This window comes from Heteronotia binoei, chromosome 17 (assembly GCF_032191835.1).
Source record: "Heteronotia binoei isolate CCM8104 ecotype False Entrance Well chromosome 17, APGP_CSIRO_Hbin_v1, whole genome shotgun sequence".
In the NCBI taxonomy this organism is placed as follows: domain Eukaryota; kingdom Metazoa; phylum Chordata; class Lepidosauria; order Squamata; family Gekkonidae; genus Heteronotia; species Heteronotia binoei.
Genome location: NC_083239.1, coordinates 49,913,637 through 49,932,030, shown reverse-complemented (window position 1 = coordinate 49,932,030; position 18,394 = coordinate 49,913,637). Strand labels below are relative to the sequence as shown.

Here is an 18,394-nt window from a genome sequence, read left to right as displayed (position 1 = left end):
TGCCACCTCCTGGGCTGGAGTTCTGGGCTGCGCTCCAACATCGTTATCGCTACTTGGCAGCAGGACAAATTGTTTCTGCAAGGAGTGCAACCTTGGCCAGCTGCTTTCTTCATTGAACTGGGCACTCTTACTAAGTGTTATCTTGCTTTTGCTATTGCAGAAACGATAACACCTGGCCCTTGGCTTGTAGCCCAGAAAAATTAGGCTCTCTGCCCGGACATCCCCCTCCCCGCTACTCGTGGAGTGGATGCCAACCCGAGCCCGTGACCCAAAGACTTTTAAAGAACTCAAATCTGGGGTCTTGTTCAACAGTAACCTGTAAGGCACATTTTTCACAGTATTACACCAAACCCTATTTTGCAAAAAAACAGCTGCATGTATGGTTTCTGCCCAATAGGTCATTGGCAGTTGTGCATCCTCTAACATGCAATACATCACATTCTGCAATACAGCCCCATGCCCATTTTCTCGGGGCGTTGCCGGGTTCGTCAGACGGTGGGCGATGCCCTTGTTCTCCAGCCAACGTTTCATCTGGTTAGATAAGAATTCCCCCCCTCTGTCGGTTTGTACAGCCAGGAGATTAACCCCTAATTGTCTCTCCACTGCTTTGACCCACTTGGTGAATGTCTTATACACCTCAGACTTATGCACCATGGTGAAAACCCACGCGTACCTCGTGTGGTCGTCGGTGGCCACCAAGCAGTATCTCCTCCCCGACAGACTCTTTGGCAATGGGCCAATAACGTCTAAATGGACTAGTTCCAGGGCTCGTGTGCTTTCCCTTGAGCTTTCTTTAGCAACAGCACACGCCTTGCTTTTGGTCTTCTTGCAGACCTGGCAATCCAAGTAACATTTGCAAGGATTTACTTTCAAACTAGGCACAAGCTCCAGGGTTTTCTTTAACGCCCTAAATCCGCAGTGCCCGAGTCTCCTATGGAGCAAATGTATACAATTATTGTGCACCGGCTCATTCGACACTTGAGCCACCTGGGCACAATCACTCTGGACCACATACAGTTTACCTTCCCTCTTTCCTGTCACAAGCAACTTTCCCCCACCTCCCAGGATTTTGCAGCAGGTTTTCTCAAATCTCACCTGGTATCCCTGGTCAAACAGTGTGCTAACACTCAACAGGTTAGACTGCAGTGAGGGTACATACAACACATTTTGCAACATACATTTCAGTGCAGGAAATTCCACATTGCCTGAGCAAACAGAATTGGCAGTGGTCCCATCAGCCAATCTCACATACTTATGCTCAGGACTGTCAATGTTTTTCAACAACTCCTTCTCGCAGCAGAGATGGCTCGTTGCCCCGGAGTCTAAAATCCAAGCAGACCCTGTGCTCTCTACTGCAGACGTGACCAGCCGGGTTGCTTCCTCACACGGGCTGGCGGTCCTCCGCTCTCGCCGCACACGCCCCCGCCTCTTCTCCCTCTCAGGGCAAGCTCGGAGCAGGTGCTGCGACGACCCGCATCCATAGCAGCGACGGACTGCAAACGCAGTCGGCTCCACTTCCTCCACCTTCGGACGCCTGCCAGCAGCAAAAGCTGGCTCATTCTTGGCTGTCTTCCCGGACACACCGATAACAGCACGCTGCCCGGCCGACACCCCCGGACAGCTCACGGCCGCAATTCTCTCTTGGAAGTCAAGCAGGTGGGCACAGACGTATTCCATGGTCAGGGTCGCTACGTCCACCGTCTCCAGAGAAGTTATCAGGGGAGTGTACTCAGGTGGCAACGACGACAGCAAAACGTACACTCTGTCGTCTGGAGCTACAGTCTTGCCTCTTCCCTCCAGCTCAACGAAACAGTCCGTTAGCCGTTTGATGTGATCTTTCACACACCCTCCAGCCGGCATAACGGTGCGGAACATCCTCCTTGTCAAGGCCATGAGGGAACCAGCAGTGGTGCTAACATGCACCGCACTCAACGCGTCCCAGGCAGCCTTGGGAGTGTCCTTCCCTCGCACATAAACCAGCTGGTCATCTCCTATAGACAGCACTATGTTGGCCAGTGCCTTATCCGATAACACAGTCTCGGCAGGAGATAAGTCAGCAGGGGGGTTACTCACGAACAGCCATTGCCCTTCACGCTTGAGGTAGTGTTGCATTCTCAGGCTCCACACCGCGTAGTTGGCTGAGGTGAGCTTCTCAACGGCTACTCCAAGCTGTTGCTGAGCCATCGTGCCGACTCCTCCTCACAGCTGGCTGCCGACGTCCCTCTGGCTCTCAAACAGAGAACGGTGGTGCTTCTGTGTCCTTCACCGGCGTTCCTCGCCTCCGGCTCTTTCCAAACTCACAGTCAGCTCAACTCTCAACTCTCTCCTCCGCGCAGCGGAACCGCCCTGGGCCCATAACCCTGTCGGAGCGGGAGTAGCAGAGTGAGGGAGATGACTTGCCCGACACAGGGCTTCAGGAAAGAAAATCAGGCCGACACGTGCAACTAGTGCCAAAAGGTGTATTAACATATATACACGACAAGTGCTCTCTTGTGCAGTCTATACAATATCACCTCCACGGACAAAGTGCTTCGCCTAACCACCATCTCACAGGGAGAGACCTGTGTGATGCACACACAGATCATATATAGTCCAAGCAGCCAATCCTGGCCGTGCTGACTCAGCAGATTGCATCACTTGGCTTCTGCCGGCTCAAGCCGGTCTGCTGATCAGGTCACTGTGACCTAGCCTGGCAGCTAGATCACCAGCTGTCATACTGTAGCTGTCAGACTGGGTTTATGTAGATTCTTGCTCCAACAACTTCCTGGTGATGTCATCATCAAGACATGAACGCAATACATGAGCAAAAAAAGTCCGCTGCCGGAGGCCGCGAGGGACTTGGGAACTCTGTGGGAGATGGTGGAACTCATATTCCTAAGCAGGCCAGATCCCAACTCAGCTTGAAAATGATTTGCAGGGGGAAGAGGGGTTTCAGCCTTCCCTCTACGAATTGGGACCAGCAGGGCTTTTTGTGTAGCAGGAGCTCCTTTGCATATTAGGCCACACTCCCCTGATGTAGCCAATCCTCTAACAGCTTACAGGGCTCTTAGTACAGGGCCTACTGAAAGCTCCAGGAGGATTGGCTAAAACATGGGGGTGCAGCCTAATATGCAAAGGAGTCCCTGATACAAAAAAAGCCCTGGGCACAGGCATACCTTGCCTCCTCTCATGGGAACCTATCCATACACTTCAGTCATCTCATTCAGGGAGGGACGGTGGCTCAGTGGTAGAGCATCTGCTTGGGAAGCAGAAGGCCCCAGGTTCAATCCCCGGCATCTCCAAAAAAGGGTCCAGGCAAAGAGGTGTGAAAAACCTCAGCTTGAGACCTTGGAGAGCCGCTGCCAGTCTGAGAAGACAATACTGACTTTGATGGCCCAAGGGTCTGATTCAGTATAAGGCAGCTTCATATGTTCATCTCCCTGAGACCCTGTTTCAGTTGCCAAACTTGCTTAACGTAAGAGCCACATAGAATAAACATCAGATATTGGAGAACCACAGGACACGAACGTTAGATATCTGAGGGAGGGAAATAGACGGGGAGAGGGAGGAGGGAAAAGAAAGCAATTTTAACTTTAAATGCATTCTCCAAGCTGCCAGCTGTCCTGGCTTAGAGAAGTGATTTAAAGATACAAATGCCTACTCCAAGACTGCCAACAGGGTGGGGGCTTTGAGAGCCACACAATGTGTGTCAAAGGGCCACATGTGGCTACCGAGCCACAGTTTAGCCACCCCTGGTATAGACACTGCAGGTAATGGTGAGTCCTCCCGTAAAACGGTAAAGACACTGCAAGTGACAGCGAGCCCTCTCTCAAAACAGTACAGGCACCACAGGTAACAGTGATCCCCCCTCCCGTAAAATGGTACAGACACTACAGCTAGCAGTGAAGTCTCCTGCAAAGTAGTAGACATGCCAGGTAATACAATAATGAGCCTTCCCTACACTACAGGTAACTGTGAGTCCTCCTGTAAAATAGTAAAGACACTACAGGTCCCAACAATACCCCTCTGCCAAGTGAGCGTGAGCCAAAGCTGTTACCTTGCAAGGGATCTGCCTCCACCGGCTGCTCGAGCAGCTCCTCGTTGGAGGAATCTGAGCCTTCTGAATTCAAAGCTGACCTCCTGCAGTGGTGGTGGGGGGGGAAAGGAGGCAGGCTTGAGCCAGAACCCTGGGAGAAAAGCCATACGGCCCACGACTGAAGTCCCAGGTGCTTTGGGCGATCGGGGCAGGCAAGACGATGAGCCACAGACCTGACTTCCGCAAATCTTACCTCTTCTTGACCGAGAGCTCAGACGTCCACACGTCATCATCGGAAGCCTTCCGCTTGGAATTAAAGGAAGTTCTCAGAGTTGAGTTGTTTGGGGAGTCTGGGGAGAAAAAGAGTTTGGATTTAGAAGAAGAAGATGATATTGGATTTATATCCCGCCCTCCACTCCAAAGAGTCTCAGAGCAGCTCACAATCTCCTTTACCTTCCTCCCACGCAACAGTCACCCTGTGAGGTGGGTGGGGCTGAGAGGGCTCTCCCAGCAGCTGCCCTTTCAAGGACAACCTCTGCCAGAGCTACGGCTGACCCAAGGCCATGCTAGCAGGTGCAAATGGAGGAGTGGGGAATCAAACCTGGTTCTTCCAGATAAGAGTCCGCACATTTAACCACTATGCCAAACTGGCTCTCCTGAAGACTTCAGATTTATATCCCGCCCTTCTCTCTGAATCAGAGACTCAGTTTTGCACTAGATTTTTAATCCTGGTTTAACTCCCTCTCCAAGCTGACATTCTACACTAAAGCCACAGAATCATAAAATTGTAAAGTCGGTTTCTCTGATTCTAGTGCAGAAAGTCAGTTTGGGCATAGAGCTAAACCAGGATTAAAGCTCCACACACACCCCTTTTGGTTTGCAGTTTGATAAACACCGATCGAGTGGGGACAGCCTGTCTGCAAAGCTATCCATTCACAAACTAACACGAACTGCCACAAACTGCTTGAAAGTTTGTGGAAAGTTTGGGGCGGTCGATCTGCTGCGAACTTCAGTTCGCGAACCACGACTCGGCTGAAATTCGCCACAAACTTTAGTTGCTAGGCCTGTCTGTGCCCATCCCTACCCAGTAGTCCGAGGGTTCTGGGAGCACCAGTTCCTGCCATTGAGCTTAGCCCTTTGTGATACTGCCTCCCTTCCCAGAAAACCACTCACCGTTTCCTTGATGCACACTCTGTTTGGTCTCTGGGCAAGGAGCAGCCTGAAGTGCCCGACCTGACTTGAATCTGCTCAGAGCTTCAGTGACGATATCTGAAAGGAGGGGAGGGGGAACAAGAACAGGCCAAGGAGAGGAGGGTCAGATTGCTTAGAGCAGTTTGGGAGCCGAATCACGCCCCCAGAGGGCTCCTATTAGGCCCCCGAGCAACTGGCTGTCATCTGCTTCCTTCTCCTGCAATACTCACTGCCGACACTGCGCCGCTGCCGCCTCTTCCTCCTGCTTTCCACCTCCTTGCCTTTCCCAAGTTCTGGTCCAGGAGGAGACTGTCTTTCACGTTCCGTGTCCGAAAAGGCAGCCTGCACTTTCCCCAGGAGAGATTGGGGGATCATGCCTGATGCCACGGGCGGGCAGGAAGAGAACAAAACGAAAGGTAGTGATTAATATCTAGGTATCATGTACTGATGGTGACTGTAGCCATGAAATTAAAAGACGTTTGCTCCTTGGGAGGACAGCTATGGCGAACCTGGGCAGTATAATAAAAAGTAGAGACATCAGCCTGCCAACAAAAGTTCGTATAGTCAAAGCGATGGTATTCCCAGTAGTAATGTATGGCTGTGAGAGCTGGACCATAAGGAAGGCCGAGCGCAGAAGAATAGATGCTTTCGAGCTGTGGTGCTGGAGAAGACTCTTGAGAGTCCCTTGGACTGCAAGAAGATCCAATCAGTCAGTCCTAAGAGTAATCAACCCAGACTGTTCCCTGGAAGGTCAGATGCTGAAGCTGAAGCTGAAATACTTTGGCCACCCAGTGAGAAGGGAGCACTCGCTGGAGAAGACCCTGATGCTGGGAAAGACAGAAGGCAAAAGAAGAAGGGGACGGCAAAAGAGGAGACGGCTGGACAGCATTACTGATGTAACAAACACGAATTTAAGCAGACTTCGGAGGATGATGGAAGACAGGAGGGCCTGGCGTGACTTTGTCCATGGGGTCGCAAAGAGTCGGACTCGACTGTGCGACTGAACAACAACAACAACATCATCATGTACTGGCAAGGGAAGGCGGCATGGGTAGCCCGGTCTTGCCCAGTCTTGGAAGCTAAGCAGAGTCAGTACGCGGAAGGGAGAGCTCTAAGGAAGATTCTGCAAGAAAGACAATGGCCAACCTTTTCTGCTTCTTACTTGCCTTGGTGGGGTATCTGGTTGCCAGGTCCGGGGCAAGGGATTCTGCAGCTCCCAGCAGACCCCTGTGCCACACCCCACCTCCCCCTGCTCCGGTCATATTTGCGTGCACACCACAATGACGTCACAAAGCCTCCAAAGAGTGTACGGAAATAAGGGGGCACCTGTTGGCGCCCACAGGCGGGGTAGTGCCCTAGGCAACCACCTACCCTGCCTACTACCATGCGCCGGCCCTACTGGTGGCAGAAAGGGAGGCAGCATGGTATAGCCTGATCTCCTCAGATCTGGGAAGCTAAGCAGGGTGGGTATTTGGATGGGGGACCACCAAGGAAGGCTCTGCAGAGGAAGGCAAGGGCAAACCACCTCTGCTTCTCGCCTGCCTTGCAAGTCCCTGGCTCGGGGATCTGGTTGCAAGAGGGAAGGCAGCAAGTTATAGCCCAGTCTCATCAGAATTGGAAACTAAGCGGGGGGGGGGGGGTATTTGGATGGGAGACCACCAAGGAAGGCTCTGCAGAGGAAGGCAAGAGCGAAGCACTTCTGCTTCTCGCTTGCCTTCCAAGTCCCTGGCTGGGGTATCTGGTTGAGGGAAGGGAGGAGACATGGTATAGCTTGATCTTGCCAGATCTCAGAAGCTAAACAGGGTGAGCATTTGGATGGGAGACCACCAAGGAAGGCTCTGCAGAGGAAGGCAAGGGCAAAGCACCTCTGCTTCTCGCTTGCCTTGCAAGTCCCTGGCTGGGGTATCTGGTTGCAGGAAGGAAGGAGACATGGTATAGCTTGATCTTGCCAGATCTCAGAAGCTATGACAGCCCTTCAAGGACTTGAAGATGGTGATCATATCACCTCTCAGCTGCCTCCTCTCCAGGCTAAACATGCCCAGCTCCTTCAACCTCTCCTCATAGGACTTGGTCTCCAGACCCCTCACCATCTTCGTCACCCTCCTCTGGACCCGTTCCAGCTTGTCTATATCCTTCTTAAAATGTGGTGCCCAAAACTGACCACAATACTCCAGGTGAGGTCCTACCAGAGCAGAGTAAAGCAATACCATCACTTCACGTGATCTGGACACTATACTTCTGTTGATAGAGCCCAAAATTGCATTTGCCTTTTTAGCCACCGCATCACACTGTTGACTCATGTTCAGTGTATGATCCACTAAGACCCCGAGATCCTTTTTGCACATACTCCTTCTAAGACAAGTCTCTGCTAAAACAAGTCTATTGCCTTGAAAACCCTCTGGGGTCACTCTAAGTTGCGACTTTATGGTACTTTCTAAAAAGGTAAAGGTAGTCCCCTGTGCAAGCACCAGTCATTTCCAACTCTGGGGCGACGTTGCTTTCACAACGTTTTCACGGCAGACTTTTTAATGGGGTGGTTTGCCCTTGCCTTCCCCAACTGGGTGCTCATTTTACCGACCTCAGAAGAATGGAAGGCTGAGTCAACCTGGAGCTGGCTACCTGAACCAGCTTCCGCTGGGATTGGACTCAGGTTGTGAGCAGAGCTTAGGACTGCAGTACTGCAGCTTTAACACTCTGTGCCACGGGGCTCTTCTTATGGTACTTTCTACCACCGATTTAAAGGAAAGGTGGCAGAGCCGTGAAATAAAGAGATAACACAGACTATTAAGCAAATGTGTTTAGTTGGAATTGAGTTTATACAGGGTGCAAAATCTTGCTTTTCTTAGGGGAATGTTATTAGGGTTTTATGGTGCAGACCACAATATGACCTGCCCAAACTCTCAAGCGTTAATGCTTGCCAAGAAGATATCACCATTCCAGTTCCATCCAGCAGAGGGCAGCAAATGCATTTGTAGTGTGCACACAAATTCAGGTGAGGAGCCGTGTTGGTCTGAAGCAAGGGAACAAACTTTGGCCGTTTTCGCACTCACGTTTTACTGGCGCCACGACCATCCTGACGCCGGCGAATCTGCATGGATTTCGCACCAGAAGCTCCGGCGCTCCCAGAAGCGCCGGCTACTTCCGTCACTAAGCCAGCGCAAACGGAAATCGCAAAGATGCAGGAAAACGTTTGCGCTGGCTTAGCGACGGAAAGCGCCGGCGCTTCTGGGAGCGCCGGAGCTTCTGGTGCGAAATCCATGCAGATTCGCCGGCGTCAGGAGGGTCGTGGCGCCAGTAAAACGTGAGTGCGAAAACACCCTTTGAGTCCAGTGGAACCTTTAAGACCAGCAAAGTTTAATTCTGGGTAGAAGCTTAAAGTTGCCACTGGACTCAAACTTTGCTCTGTGCACACAAATGCCAGCAACACAAGTTTCCCCTCTTTTCTGTCTGACTAGGTGCTGTGGGTGGGAAACACTCAGAGTAGATCAAGTTCACTTGCAGCCTCCGTTTGCCTCAGGGCTGTGCGGGGAACAGAGAGGGTGTTTAACCCTTCAGCACCGCTTGGATACATTTTTCAAAACAGGTCCTGTCAGTTTGTCACTAGCATTTTAGAGGAGGGAATGCATGTTTCTGAATGACCCATCTTTTCTCCTGTAAAAGGCAAACAAAAAATCAGGAGCCCAGTTTCGAACACTGAAACGGAATGGAGATTAAGGGGTTAAACCCGGGGCTTTTTGTAGCAAGGACTCCTTTGCGTATTAGGCCACACACTCCCGATGTAGCCAATCCTCCAAGAGCTTGGAATTCTAGCAGGGGCTCCTTTGCATATTAGGCCACACACTCCCGATGTAGCCAATCCTCCAAGAGCTTACAGGGCTCTTAGTACTGTAGGCTCCAGGTGGATTGGCTACATCGTGGAGGTGTGGCCTAATATGCAAAGGAGTTCCTGCTACAAAAAAAGCCCCGGTTAACCCCATTCTTGCTTCCCAGCATAGCCCCAAGGCAAATTGAGGGCTATGCATAACTCCCACTTGGTTACATTTTTCAAAACACGTCCTGACGCTCTGCCACTATGAACATATGAAGCTGCCTTATACTGAATCAGACCTCTGGTCCATCAAAGTCAGTCTTGTCTTCTCAGACTGGCAGTGGCTCTCCAGGGTCTCAGGCTGAGGTTTTTCACACCTATTTGCCTGGACCCTTTTTTGGAGATGCCGGGGATTGAACCTGGGACCTTCTGCTTCCCAAGCAGATGCTCTACCACTGAGCCACCGTCCCTCTAGCATGACAGAGGAGGAAATGTACGTTTCCGAACGACCCATCTTTTCTACTTTAAAATGCTAACAAAATCATGACCCCCCGTTTCAAACAGTGAAACAGGATGGAGGTTAAAGGGTTAAACCCCTTCTAGCTTCCCAGCATGGCCCCAAGGCAAAGTGAGGCATTTCAATGAATGGGACTGTATGGACAATTTTTGTCTTGTCAGTCCGAAGCCCCGTGTAACAGTGCCAACCCCAGCAACTAGGGAGTTGGTGGCTCTGAGTGGGGACTTCCCCCCGTCTCACTCCACATTTGGCAGGCACCCAGAGGAGTCAGACTCACCGATTTCCGATGCATGGCTAATCAACAGCTCCACCACGGCTGCCTGCGTCTTCAGCAGCTCTTCCGCTTCCCCATCCAGCTTGCTACAGGGCTTGCTGGGGAAAAGGGTGGGGGCGAAGACAACAGCCAGGTTGGCCGAGTCCATTTTGTTCTGGGAACACCTGCAAAGGAACGAAGAGGGAAGGGGGCAGGGATGGCTGTGGGGGTCCCCAGGACTGGTGCAAGAGGAGAGCTTCCTAGTACAGCAGTCCAGGGTGGCCCCATAGCGCCCCCTCGCAACGCTGTGTGTAACCCACACAACCACCTCATGCCAACTCAAAACCTCTGGCATCACAACCTTGTGCAGATTAAAGATTTGGCGTGAAATGCCTGAAGCTAGAACGATATATTGCCTCAACTCCCACCCTGACATGTTGGGGTCAGCGCCGCCTCCTGATGTTCTGGAGTTACCAACCTCCAGAAGGGGTCTGGAGATCTCACGGGATTACAGCTGATCTCAATACAGGGATCAGTTCCCCTAGAGCAGGGGTGGGGAACCTCCGTCCCGAGGGTTTATTTCTAGTGTTTGCTAATCAGTACACTGCAGTTCCCGGTTTGCCCTCCTGGGGACTGGTAACCCTAATGGCCCTGAACCTACCTGGCTGCCACGTCCTTCAGGAAGCCGAAGAAGTAGCGTAGGGTGTTGGCACTTGCTGGGAGGACCAAGCAGGTGAGCAGGATGGTCAGGGGGCCCCGATCCTCCTCTGGGCGCTGCTGGACTTGGCACATCGGGGCCTGCAGCTCAGCCGGGAGCAAGGGCTCTGGCAGGCTTCTCAAGAACAGCTTTACGAGAGACGCCACGTCGCACGGCAGGGCCATGTGAAGGCAGCTTTCGCCAGCCTCCAGCCGGGACTGCAAAGAGGAACGGCACAGATCACCAGCTAAGGTTGCCAACCACACAAGAGAATCACGGACCGAAGGAAACTGTATCGACACCACACCGTGATTGAACAGAACTGCCGCTCTCTTGCAAACGCTTATGCAGTATTATAAAGCTGAAGTATAATCACATATCACAATTCATATTACAAGTCTACAACCACCCGGCTCATGATCGTATAAAGTGCCACAAATATTGAATATTTCATGTCCAAATGAATTCTCTTAAAGTCCAGACTCCAGACCTGAAAGGCAAAAAGTGCTTGTAACCCTTAGCCTTCCATTTTCCCCTGGGAAGAGAAACTTCTTACGCCTCCTCCAAGGGTGGAACTCTAGCAGGAGCTCTTTTGCATATTAGGCCACGCACCCCTAATGTAGCCAATCCTCCAAGAGCTTACAAGGCTCTGTTTTGTAAGCTCTTGGAGGACTGGCTACATCTGGAAGGTGTGGCCTAATATGTAAAGGAGCTCCTGCTAGAATTCCACCTCTAGTCCTCCTCCAACGGAGATGCCAACTTCAGTAGAACTCCATTTACAAGATGGTCTTTATTAAGGAGGGGTCTAGAAGAAAATGGAAATCTCCCACGATTACAATTTATTTCCAGGCGATTAAGATCAGTTCCCCTGGAGAAAAATGGCCATTTTGGAGGGTGGAGTCAATGGCATTATTCCCTGCTGAGGTCTCTCTCCTCCCCAAACCCCACCCTGCCCAGGATCCACCCCCCCAAAACATCCAGGTATTTCCCAAGCCAGAGCTGTCAACTCTACGAGTGGCTCACCTTCACCAAGAAGTCCTGGCTCTTTTCTATGTATGCCAGAGCAACTGGGCTACTGGATCAGGCCAAAAAGACCAGCATCCTGTCTGGTATAGCGCCTAATGCCTCTCCCGGTTGGTGCATACTGGTATTCAGAGACAGCCTGCTCCTGAACACGGAGGTTCCATTCAGCTACTGTGGGGTAATAGCCACAGTACAATGAATTCAATCACCGATCAACGCATACATGCTCTAGCCTCTGCTGCCGGCTGTGGCTCCAGCTAAAACAGGATTGAGAGAACACTGATGAAGGATAAAACCAACGAAACCGTAGGAAATCCAGGAAAGACAGTCTTTTGATCTCTTTGTGAGAAGTTGTGCAGAACGACGCCCCTGTCTCCACCCAGATTCCAAACTGCGAGAAGCGGCTGAAGGCAGTGCCTCTGAGACGAGACTTTAGAAAACAGTCTGGGGGGAGCGCCGTGTGGGTGTTCATTCTATTATTTTGCTGTATGGACTTTTTATAAATTATGCACTAAATGTTTGTTTACTCACCTTTTGTGTGAGAGTGATAATTCAACCGGTGAGGTTTTGAAGGACATATTGTATTTCCCAATCCACAGCTGGCAACCCTAGTATAATGCCCTACAGCAGGGGTGGCCAAGAGTAGCTCTCCAGATGTTTTTACCTACAACTCCCATCAGCCCCAGCCAGCATGGCCAATGGCTGGGGCTGATGGGAGTTGTAGGTGAAAAACATCTGGAGAGCTACCGTTGGCCACCCCTGCCCTAGAGTCCACCTTCCAAAGCAGCCATTTGGTTCAAGGGAACTGATCTCTGTAACCCAGAGGTCAGTCATAATTAGGTTTGCCAGGTCTGTGTTGGGAAATACCTGGAGACTTTGGGGGTGGAGCCAGAAGAGAGTTTGAGGAGGGGGAGGGACCTCAGCATGGTACAATGTCATAAAGTCCACCCTTCAGAGCAGCCCTTTTCTCCAGAGGAGCTGATCTCTGCCAGCTGGAGATCAGTTGTAAAAGTGAGAGATCTCCAGGCCCCACCTAGAGGCTGGCAACCCTAGGGAATTCTGGGAGATCTCCAGTCACCACCTGGAAACTGTGCAACAAACAGAGAAACACGGCAGAGAGTGACGGGAGAAAACCCAAAGGTTCTGTGATCACCAGCCTCCAAAAAAGCATAAAGACATATACAAAACACACTTCTCTATTATTGCAAACACTCTCAGACAAACCATCTTATAAACATACCCAGATATACAGAACTCCTAAAGTGAAAACAAAGGAAGGACACAATCTAGGAAGTTCATAATAAGCAGTCCCACGGAGTCAACAATCAGTCCTTCCACATTCACGTGGTCCAGTTGCTCCTGAGGAGACCCCATACTGTAGCTGAATAGTCCCGATATGTTGTGTACATAACATAACACAGCGATGAGGTAGAAGACGACGACATTGGATTTATATTCCGCCCTCCACCCAAGAGCGGCTCACAATCTCCTTTATCTTCCTTCCCCACAACAGACACCCTGTGAGGTGGGTGGGGCTGAGAGGGCTCTCACAGCAGCTGCCCTTTCAAGGACAACCTCTGCCAGAGCTATGGCTAACCCAAGGCCATTCCAGCAGCTGCAAGAGGAGGAGTGGGGAATCAAACCCGGTTCTCCCAGATAAGAGTCTGCCCTTTCAAGGACAACCTCTGCCAGAGCTATGGCTAACCCAAGGCCATTCCAGCAGCTGCAAGAGGAGGAGTGGGGAATCAAACCCGGTTCTCCCAGATAAGAGTCTGCCCTTTCAAGGACAACCTCTGCCAGAGCTATGGCTAACCCAAGGCCATTCCAGCAGCTGCAAGTGGAGGAGTGGGGAATCAAACCCGGTTCTCCCAGATAAGAGTCCGTGCACTTAACCACTACACCAAACTGGGTGGGGCTGAGAGAGCTCTGACAGAAGCTGCCCTTTCAAGGACAACTCCTGTGAGAGCTATGGCTGACCCAAGGCCATTCCAGCAGCTGCAAGTGGAGGAGCGGGGAATCAAACCCGGTTCTCCCATATAAGAATTCACACACTTAACCACTACACCCAACTGAGTGGGGCTGAGAGAGCTCTTACAGCAGCTGCCCTTTCAAGGACAACTCCTGCGAGAGCTATGGCTAACCCAAGGTCATTCCAGCAGCTGCAAGTGGAGGAGTGGGGAATCAAACCCTTTTCTCCCAGATAAGAGTCCGCACACTTAACCACTGCACCAAACTGGCTTTAGTAGTACTTTATATTCCCTTGTTTCACTAGAAGCTTTGACCAGCTTTCTATCAGAGCATGGCAAGATTCCAATTCGTTGCACACAATTAAGTTACAATTTTCAAAAAAGTCTTGCTGGCAACCCTACTCTAAGTCCCAGAAAAGAACAACAGTCTTTTAACCAGGGCAAAACTGGCTAAAAGCTAGCAGCCTTGCCTGCATCTTGCGGCAGCGAGGACGCAAGTCAGCCATGCATTGTGCAAACAAAAATAAAGCCGTTTGGTCGGCCTCTCTTCAACCACGGCTTCTTTTGAGCAGGAACGTACATGAATGCAGTTAGGGTTGCCAAGTCCAATTCAAGAAATATCTGGAGACTTTGGGGATGGAGTCAGGAGACATTGGCGGTGGAGCCAGGAGCAAGGGTGTGACCAGCATAACTGAACTCCAAAGGGAGTTCTGGCCATCCAAAGGGAGTTCTGGCCATCACATTTAAAGGGACCGCACACCTTTTAAATGCCTTCCCTCCATTGGAAATAATGAAGGATAGAGGCACCTTCTTTTGGGGCTCATAGAATTGGACCCCCTGGTCCAATCATTTTGAAACATGGGGGGTATTTTAAAGAGCGGCACCAGATGCTATACAGAAACTTTGGTGCCTCTACCTCAAAAAACAGCCCCCCCCCCAAAGCCCCAGGTACCTGAGGATCAATTCTTCATTATTTCCTATGGAAAAGTCTCCATAGGGAATAATAGAGTTCCCAGCAGACATTTCCCTTCCCTCCCCTCTCCCTGTTTTCTGATGACCCTGAAGCGGGGGGAGGGTCTCCAAACCGGGGGATCCCCTGCCTCCACCTGGGGATTGGCAATCACAGTTCCGGCTGGCTTGGTGTCAGGGGGTGTGGCCTAATATGCAAATGAATTCCGCCGGGCTCTTTCTACAAAAAGTCCTGTGTGAATCAGTGGTGACATCAGGGGGTGTGGCCTAATATGCAAATGAATCCCTGCTCGACTTTTTCTACAAAAAGCCCTGTGTGAATCAGTGGTGACATCAGGGGGTGTGGCCTAATACGCAAATGAATTCCTGCTGGGCTTTTTCTACCAAAAAATCTTTGCAATCAACTTACCAGGCAACTCTGAATTCTAATATTAGGGGGGAGGGGGGGAGGTGAGCGAACCCACTGTCTTTATAGGGTCATAAAGTCATTGTGGTATAGGACAGTGGTGGTTTCAGAAGGACTTTGCTTATTTCTCTTTTCCATCACGCTGCTCAGCTGTAACTGTTGTTTGGAAAATGCTCCAGAAACATAAGCGGAGACTGATCAGCCAATCTTCGAGCGGTCATTTGTTCACATTCGATAGGGACGAAATCACTTCCTCCCGAATCTTTTTCAAAACCTTTTCCTCATGGGGGCAACCAAAGGGTGGCAAACCAGGAAACTATTACTGGCAATGCGGTGACTCAAGTTCCCATCTCTTTAAGCAACCTCGCCTCTGAGAGATTTCAACACCCCTCCCATGCGTGCCGCTGTCAGGAAAGCAAGCATGAGTAAGATGGGGGACAGGGCCGGTGCATGGGAGTAGGCAAAGTAGGCAGTCACCTAGGGCGCCACCTGGCCTAGGGCGTACCGCTGGGTGCCCCCTCCCTGACGCATGTCTCTGGCTCCCGACCACTGTCCCCTTGTCCTCTCCCGTCACCAAGCTGCCCTCAACAAAGCCAAGCCACCCCCCTCTCCCCAGTGTACGACTTGGTCTCCCACCTCATCCTATCCCGCCACCCTCCTTCCTGGAGTGGCCGGCAAGCACTTATTCTCACAAAATTTTTAATAACGTATCACATGTTTAAAAAAAAATTAGAAATCAGTAAATTAAAAATGTGAAAAGTTTCAAGTTTGACACTCTTAATTTTTTAATAATGGAGGGGCGCTAGTGAGTGATTCAGGCCAGGGGTAAGGAACAGTGTCTCTCCAGATGTTTTTTTTGCCTACAACTCCCATCAGCCCCAGCCATTGGCCATGCTGGCTGGGACTGATGGGAGTTGTAGGCAAAAAAACATCTGGAGGGACACTGTTCCCTACCCCTGGCCTAGGGTGCCAGAAAGCCTAGCACTGGCCCTGACGGGGGATGTAGGGATGCCAGCCCCCAGATGGGACCTGGAGATCCCCTGGAATTACAGCTCATCTTCAGACTATGGAGATCAGTTCCCCTGGAGGAAATGGATTCTTTGGAAGGTGGACTCTGGGCATTGTGCTCCACTGAGGTCCCCACCCTCTCCACAATCCATTCCCAAATCTTCAAGAGCACTTTACTCTGTGCTTGGAGCTCTCGGTGCGTGCAGGAGGGGGTTCTGACAAATGACAAGACATGCGTGCCTTGGGGTGCACTTCCACGCAGTTCTCCCAGCTGCCTAAGGCAAGGGTCCCCAACATGGCTCCCACCCAGTGTTCCTGGAAAGAGGGTAGGGCTTTTGCCCAGCAAGGCTTCTGATTGGCTTTGCAGATTTTTAAAAAAACGTTGGCAGTGCCCGGGCCTCGGATTCAGCAGGAACTCACAGGACTTCAACTAGGATACACGTGTCCTTTTGTGATTTACCTAGATTTGCAGAAAACACCATTTGGCAAGGAACTTGATTACCTTTTACGGCTATCCAGTCCAAATGGCCAAGCCACACAGTTTTATGTGACCATGTGATCAGTTAGTTTGCCCTCTTAATCAACAAACTGCATGTATACCAGCCACAATACCTGATCCCCTCGTCTGATGAAGTGTGCTTAGGGAGCACACAAAAGCTTACGTTTTAAATAAAACTTGGTTGGTCTTAAAGGTGAAACTTGACTCCTGCTTCATTCAGGAGCACAGCTTCTGAACCTTTCCAAGGGTTCCCCCTCTTCCTCCCCACCTACCTTGTCCATTGAATAGTAGGTGCAGCTGCATAACAATCCCTGGATTAGGAGAGCTGACAGCCAGCCAGCTACCAGGGGCTTTGCCACACCCCCAGCAGCCCTCATTAACCCCTGGAGAAGCCCATGCCACCCTTTCTCCACTTCTTATGTGATTTTGCTGGCCTTTTGACTGGGGGGGGGGTGGCCCTGGAGAGCCCCAGGTGAGTGAGGCCTGCTTGGGCTGGCTGGATCTCTAGCTAGTCCAAGCAGGCCTTGCTTGCCCGGGGCTCTCCCTTCTTGCACTGGGTTACTTTTGGCTGGGGAGGAGGTGACATATGCTAATGAGTTATGCTAATGAGCTCTGCCACCTATTTTTCTACAAAATCACCCCTGGCAGTGCCACAGTTTACCTGCAACGCTTTGATGCGGGTCACCGAGCCGGTTTTCCGGAAGAGCCCCTCAACATGAAGATGCTGGCGCAGTAACTCACAGGCAGCCACGAGGAACCTATGGGTGCAAAGGAACTGCTGTGAGATGGTGGGGAGCTACAAATGACCAGTGGGGAGACGAGAAGAGGTCATTGCTTTGGGAAAGAAAGAGGTTTGCATTGTCAGCAGAGATCCATTTACATGGAGAAAAGGCATCATAACCCCGTTGAAGCCCTTCCCCAGGGACGTAGCCAGGATTTCAAAAGTTGGGGGGCTTTTTAAAAAGCCAGGGGGCACCCTTTCCCATCCACTGCAGGGCTTGCCGCTTCTCAGAAGCTTTCTGGGCTAGGGGCAAAAGCAGCAGGCTCTGGAAGCGGCCAAGTCGAGGCAGAAAGCCCTAAAACTTTGGGCTCAAGAAGGGACTGCGTCTTGCCTGCAAGCAGGGGTTTTTCCTCCCACCTCCCTAATCCCCACCCCAGCGTCATGCAGCCAGCAGCTCCATCTGTCCCCCTCCCACTCTGGCCCATTCCACTTGGCTTCCTCCGCCTCCCGCTCCTCGGCCTTCCTCCTCTCTGCCTGCTGCTTTTGCTGCTGCACTGCACTGTGCCCTGATCACCTCTCCCAGCACTGGCTGCCGCTGATGGCTCTTTGCTGGCAAAAAGAAAAAAAGCAGGCTGCACCCTAGAAGGCCCTCTGGGAGTCTGGGGGGGGGGGCCTGGCTGGAAGTCAGGGGGCAGTGCCCCCACAGGCCCCCTGTGGCTACGGGTCTGCCCCTCGTCTCTAAACCACACACTCTTCAGGCTCCACCCCCAAAATCTCGGTATTTCCTGGCCCAGAGCTGGAAGCCTATGTGGCGCCCACAGGTACCACGTTGGAGATCCCTGGTGTGCAGGTCATCCCAGGCAATAAGAAAGAAACAGCAAGAGACAGAAGCCAGACCAAACTGAGATCACTGTGACAAAAAAAGCCCCCGATCGCATATTAGGCCACGCACCCCTGATGTAGCCAATCCTCCAAGAGCTTACAAAAAAGAGCCTTGTAAGCTCCTGGCGGATTGGCTACATCAGGGGGTGTCGCCTAATATGCAAAGGAGCTCCTGCGAGGATTCCACCTCTGGGGGAGATACACCAGAATCCTCCTCTCCAGTTAGGGCCGCCAGATCTTCTCTTGCCACTGGCAGGGGACAGGGGGCACAGGGTTACCAGCTCCAGTTTGGGAAGTTTCTGGATATTTGGAGGGGGAGTCAGTGAGGCATAATTCCATAGAATCCACCCTCCAAACCCTCCATTTTTATCCTGAGGAAACTGATCTCTGTAGTCTGGAGATGAACTGCAATTCCGGGGAATCCCAAGACCCAGAGGC

The 18,394-nt window shown here is 51.4% G+C and overlaps 1 protein-coding gene across 1 annotated transcript in view; it reads right to left on the bottom strand.

The window, feature by feature from the left end:
* Nucleotides 1–17,929, bottom strand: part of LOC132585885 (uncharacterized) — a 31,299-nt gene extending 13,370 nt beyond the window's left edge. Inside the window, exons 1-8 of the mRNA XM_060257762.1 lie at nt 17,900–17,929; nt 17,015–17,149; nt 10,446–10,699; nt 9,809–9,969; nt 5,437–5,583; nt 5,189–5,284; nt 4,269–4,365; nt 4,037–4,119 (exon numbers count right to left, since the gene is read on the bottom strand). Of these exons, the coding sequence (XP_060113745.1) occupies nt 4,037–4,119; nt 4,269–4,365; nt 5,189–5,284; nt 5,437–5,583; nt 9,809–9,969; nt 10,446–10,699; nt 17,015–17,149; nt 17,900–17,929 (1,003 nt within the window). The remainder of the gene's footprint in view (nt 1–4,036; nt 4,120–4,268; nt 4,366–5,188; nt 5,285–5,436; nt 5,584–9,808; nt 9,970–10,445; nt 10,700–17,014; nt 17,150–17,899) is intronic.
* Between the last annotated feature and the right edge of the window lie 465 nt (nt 17,930–18,394).